Raw genomic sequence first — 6,125 nt, 5'->3', positions numbered from 1 at the left:
TATGTTCAGAATTGGTGACAACCTCTGAGCCTGTCACTTTATTCTGTCCGTCACTGATGAGTTACAGGAGCAGAGAGACCATAGGTCAGCTAAAACTCATCAGCACAGCTACCTGCAGGTTTTACACTGAACCCTGATGCATGACGTTCACACACACAACCAGCATGGAGCTGTTTGTAGAAGTCAAGGTCCTGGCAGGCAGGCGAGTCATGCAACGTGTCAACTCTTGTTGCTGTACACAAAAGATCAGACTTAATGTCTCAGACCAATCCCCTTAGTGGACTGAGTTAGTCTTTCTGAGCTGAAGTCTAGGGACGCTAACACTCACACGCAAACATAGGTAAATGAGAACAGAAAAGGCAAAAATAAAGTACTAAAATGGAAGAACGGCAAAAGACAAATTTCTTTTTTAGTTCTGTGAAAATGCAGTAATTAGTGACTTTGCTGAAATGCGCTGAAGAAGCTGTAACTGGGTTGTTTTAAGCTAAAATAAGCAGATTAAAAGTAAAAAGCTAAAGGTAGAAAAATGTACGGAGCCCGCCAGGGTTCAGTGGTGAAAATAAAAAACAGCCGCCAGAAATCCGTGCGCACGGATTACCCGTGCAGCAAAACAAAGGGCTGACTAAAAGTTTAAAGTAATAAAATATTTGCTATAAACAAGCTAAAAGTAGCTAAATGTGAGCACATACCTAAAAGAAGGTGCAGCTAAAAGTAGAACAAAAATAACTAAAAGTTAATAACAAAAGGTTAGCAAAGTAGCAGAAGAAACAAAACAATTACAATTGCAATATTATAGGCAGAAACATGGGTGTGCCATGGGATCCCCAGTTTCTCCTATTGTTGCAAACCTGTACATGGAGGAAGTGGAAAAGAGAGCCTTGATGTCCTTTTCAGGGGTGCCACCGAGCCATTGGTTCAGATATGTTGACGACACCTGGGTTAAAATTAAAGCCCAGGAAGTCCAACATTTCACTGATCACATCAACTCTGTGGATGAATATATTAAGTTCACACGAGAGGATGTAAAAAATGGCAGGTTGGCGTTCCTGGATTGYGATGTTTCGGATGGAGGATGGTTAGAAACTGGCGTATATCGTAAGCCCACCCACACAGACCAATATTTGCGTTTTGACTCCCACCACCCACTGGAACACAAGTTAGGAGTGATCAGGACTCTGTACCACAGAGCAGACAGTGTCCCTACAAACCCAGGAGCCAGGGAGAAAGAGAAATCACACACACGACAGACCCTGGAGCAGTGTGGTTATCCTGACTGGGCTTTCCTGAAAGCAGACAGGAAACACAGACAGGATTCCATGCAACCTTCAGGTGAAAATGAAGACCCCAAACCCAGACCCAAACCAGTGGTTATTCCGTATGTTGCAGGTGTTTTGGAGAAACTGAGACGTTTATTTTCTAAACATGATGTCCCAGTGGCTTTCAAACCCCAAAACACATTACGGCAAAGGCTGGTTCACCCCAAAGTTCCGGTGCCCCGGCACAAACAGAGCAATGTTGTATATGCTGTTAAGTGCCAGGAGGACTGCGACCAGTTATACATCGGGGAAACAAAGCAGCCACTGTTCAAAAGAATGTCCCAACACAGACGAGCTACATCTAATGGCCAGAACTCTGCAGTTTTCACTCATTTACAGGCCAGCGGTCAGTCTTTCAGAGATGAGGATGTTCTCATTCTTGATAGAGAGGAACGTTGGTTTGAGAGAGGAGTAAAAGAAGACATTTTTGTGAAGAAAGACCGTCCATCATTAAACAGAGGTGGAGGCCTCCGTTTTCAGTTGTCCCCCTCCTACAGCGCAGCTGTTGCCAGTATCACTCAACCCCCTGTTAACAATAAGTGTTAATTAGGTGTCAACGATAGCCATGTGATGTGAGTATCAGTCACATGGAGGCAGGGCTTAAAAGCCTGAATTTTGCCTGAAACTCTCAGACTGAAGAAGTCTCTTGGAGGAGAGACGAAACGTTTCATTAGAGAAGAACCCGTCCAGAAGACCTACACAATTTTTTTCTTTTTAAAACAATTACAAGCAACTAAACAAATGCTAATGCTAAAGTTAGCTAAACAGGTGCTTAAAATAGCCAAACAGATGTTTGAATTAGCTGAACAATGCTAAAATTAAATAAAAAGTTGCTAAAATTAACAAAACTGCTACTGTACCTGTTTAAATCAGCCAAACATTAGCAAAAAAGAGCAGAAGCGTTGCTAAAATCTAAAACAAGCAGGACAGTAGCAAAAAGCTCAAGGTAGTATAAAAAGACAGAAACAGAGCTCTTACACTGAAGCAGATTTTATAGAGAACATTTTCGAAGGAACTGAAGAAATCTTAATGTACTGTATTTTCTGTAGGTAAAACATTTAATTTTTTATTTTAAAGATTATCAGCATTACAAAACTAACTGGTCTGAACACTAATTTCTGAAATGAGCTGAACGTTTTTATGAATAAATGATCAAAATAACACAATGTATGCAGAGGTAGTTAGACTGTAAAAAACATGGAAACATTAATTAAAGAAACAGGAAAATAATAATCAACATTCAAACAATAGATAATGAGCAGAATATGACTAAATTACATTAAATTACTGAACAACAATAAAGAAAATTGTTTGTTTTAAATCACAGGACATTGAAAAGTCAATAAGAACAACAGAATTTTGTTGTGGTAGAACATGTGATCCAGTCATATTGTGATGAAACAATTGTTCTGAAAACTGATCTGTCATATTGAATTATTGCCCAGCCCCAACCCACGCAATCTGCTGCAATCCAACACAACAGCCCTGTAAGAAAATCTGTGTCTGTGAAAATTGCTGCTCTTTTATCTTTCCGTGTCGTTGTTCTGAATTTGTAACTTTTCAGGTCATAATTAAGTTTCCAGACATGATCACATTGCAGACTTGTATACTTTTTCACAAAATGACATAAAAACACTCGTGAAGATTTCCTCATCTTTGCTCTCCCCATTTCCAGTTGTGTGCTGAGCCGTCACCAGAACCGACGGACCCGCTCCTTCCTCGCCTGTGTCACCTGCTGAAAGAGGAGCGTGGCTATGGCTTCAACCTGCAGAGCGATAAGAAGAGGGGCGGGCAGATTGTGCGCTCCGTTGACCCTGACTCACCTGCTGAAAGAGCAGGTGTCCAATCTGGAGACAGAATAGTGGAGGTAGGCCAAAACAGCCAAAACACACTTCACAGGGTTTATTGTAGAAAACGAAAGTTACGTATGTAACTACGGTTCTATGAATCCTGAATGACTGCCAGAGGGCGGTGCTAAAAGCACTGAATGTTCCCTTCGCGCATGCGCCGTTCGAGCTGTAATACCAACAGAGTCACACCTGTGACCAATCGGATGACTAACCAGAGGCTATATGGCTTGACGTCATTCGAAGCTCTGTTCCTACAGAATCTTCTCTCAAATGCAAGGATTCTGAGTGACAGAGATGCTCTGGCGGTCATTCAGGATTCATAGAACCGTAGTTACATACATAACTTTCGTTCTATTTCATCCCTAATGACCGCCAGAGGGCGGTGCTAAAAGCCCTGAATGACTAATACCAGCGATGTCACAAGGAATCCTGAGCACCTACCTCACTGAGAAGACCAAGAGGACCCTTGTAAAATAACCTGTCCCAAAGGGTGAGGAGAAGCCACATTCACAATATAAAATCTAGTGAATGTGCTCAAAGAAGACCATGATGCCGCAGCACATATTGTTTCCAGTGGGACCCCTTTCAGGGCYGCCCAGGAAGTGGAAATGCTCCTGGTTGAGTGTGCCTTCACCCTGAATGGCAGGGAACAGCATCCTGCCCTGTAGACATGGCAGATGACATCCACAATCCAGTGGAAGAGACGCCGTTTTGAAAGGGGATGGCCTAATCTAGGGCCTCCATAATATAAGAACAGCTGGTCTGAACGTCTTATAGGAGCAGTAGCAGCAATATATGTCTCCAACGCCCTCACTGGGCACAATATGTCAGGCCTATTGCCAGTCTCTCCTGACGTAGGCTGAAAGTGCGCCAATCTCAGTGGCTGGTTACAATGGGAATGCGAAAAAACTTTAGGGACAAATGCAGTGTTTGGCCACAAGGTAACACCAGAGCCATCTGGGGCCCATTTGAGACATGACGGGCTGGCAGAGACAGCATGCAGCTCCCCGACCCTTTTAGCTGAGACAATAGCTAATAAAAATGCTGTCTTACATGAGAGCCACTTGAGGTCAGCCTGAAACAAAGACTCGAAGGGAGGGTGGCGCAGGGCTTCGAGGACCAAGGGCAGAGAAGGCAAGTGTCGAGGTATGGGAGAACCTTCACTCCACAAGCCTGCAGAGGGGAGAGAGCTGCCTTCACACACCGAGTGAAGACCCTCGGGGAAAGCGAGAGGCCGAATGGGAGAACCCGGAACTGCCAGTGGTGACCCCGATATGCAAACCTGAGAAAGCAGCGATGTTCTGGCGCAATGGGTACATGGAAGTACGCATCTGTCARGTCTACTGATGTGAACCACTCTCCCCTTGCAATAGCCTGCAGGACCTCTGCCATGGTGAGCATGTGAAAGGGCAGGGCATTTAAATACAGATTGAGACCCCTGAGGTCCAGAATGGGACGAAATCCGCCCGTCTTCTTCGGCACAAGAAAATGCAGTATGTTTAATAAAAACCTCTGGGTTGCTGCAGAGGATCCACCGCCTCGATCGCACCCTTGGCCAGGAGGGTGGAAAGCTCCTGGTCCAGGGCATGAGCTTTCACCGGGTCGGCGATGACAGTCTCTCWTACCCGGTGTGATATGTGAGGCCGCCGTCGGAACTATAACCGGTAACCATAGGTCAGAGTGGCAACCACCCATGGGTCCACAGTTTGAGCAGCCCAACAACTGAGCTGCTGATGAGAAAAGTATCCGACGGCCGGCCTGGGGGCATCACTTCCTCTCCCCATGGCCCCTAGGAGGCCTGGGGGGTGGGGTGACGACCAAAAAGCTGTGGCCTGGGCCTGTCTGGTTGGCTGGGGAGCTGGCTCACGAAAGTCCCTGCTGGGTCTCCGTTGCGCAGCATGAGGATAAGGACCTACAGGTCGATCAAAACCCCGAGGTGGTGGCCGAGGGTTGGGGCCAGCTGAAGGACGCCTCAAGTTACGAGGAGATGGAGGCACACTCCTGTTAAGGCCTGAAATCTGCTGCCTAGTCTGTTGCACCTGGACAGTACGTTCCAGGGCTTCCACTGCCGCAGAACCAAACAACTCCACTGGCACCACAGGAACATTACGGAGGGTCCTACGGCATGTCTCAGTAAACGTGGACTGAGCCAGCCAGACCTGTCTGCAAGCCTGAACCAGGTAGGACATCACACATCCAAGCTCCCTTGTCATAAGTGCAAAGGCCTGAAGCGCTGCATCACCAAAGCCGGTGGCGGTGTTTGTCCCATTAGCATCCTGAAGGGATGCGGAAAGGGCAAACATGAGGTGTGCCAGAGAGTTGCCAAGGCGGCCAGCACGTGCTCCTGAATTATAAGCCTTACAGATGAAGTCATCTGTAATGCGACATTGGGGCCGTGGGCACCAAACATCATGACGCAGAGCCTCATCCGGTGGCACAATGAGCGAGGCAACTGCAGGTTCAACCGAAGGCATTTGACCCAAGCCTTCCTTGACCGCGTCATGCATAGCCGCCAACACCCGACCATCTGTGTTGAGGTGCGAAAAGGCCCTAGGGTCCCGCCAATAGGCATGCAACTCCCTCAGGTACTCCTCTGATGGAGGAACCGAAAAGGGGGTGGGGGCCCGCCCTCTTCTGAAAAAGGCACTTGCAGGGGTGGACTCCTCCACCTTCGGAACATCTAGCTGTAACTGATTTAGAGCCAGACGCATAATATCCTGCATAGAGCCATCACCTGACGCACTAGAAGCACCCTGAGATGAGGAGCGTGAGCCCATCTCCGAAGCGTGGGACGACTGTGCCCCGTCCTCACTTCTAAAGTGAGAGGCAGAGGCTGCCAAGGACAGCATGTCCTCCTCCCTAGTCAACTCAGGCATGGTTGGGGATCCTGTTGGTCCACCCAGCTGGCGTGTCTGAAAAAGAGATTTCATTTCTGCCAACTCTGCAGACAGCTGTGCAA

The 6,125-nt window shown here is 47.0% G+C and overlaps 1 protein-coding gene across 1 annotated transcript in view; it reads left to right on the top strand.

The window, feature by feature from the left end:
- Positions 1-2,991: 2,991 nt before the first annotated feature.
- The window catches only part of LOC106531110 (Na(+)/H(+) exchange regulatory cofactor NHE-RF2), a gene marked incomplete at its 5' end in the record, with an annotated part of 9,481 nt that continues 6,347 nt past the window's right edge, over positions 2,992-6,125 (top strand). Inside the window, 1 exon segment of the mRNA XM_014026877.1 lies at positions 2,992-3,183. Within this exon segment, the coding sequence (XP_013882331.1) occupies positions 2,992-3,183 (192 nt within the window).

This window comes from Austrofundulus limnaeus, unplaced genomic scaffold (assembly GCF_001266775.1).
Source record: "Austrofundulus limnaeus strain Quisiro unplaced genomic scaffold, Austrofundulus_limnaeus-1.0 Scaffold597, whole genome shotgun sequence".
Taxonomy (NCBI): Eukaryota; Metazoa; Chordata; class Actinopteri; order Cyprinodontiformes; family Rivulidae; genus Austrofundulus; species Austrofundulus limnaeus.
Note: the sequence above shows the minus strand (reverse complement) of the source record. Positions and strands in the feature narration are given on the sequence as shown.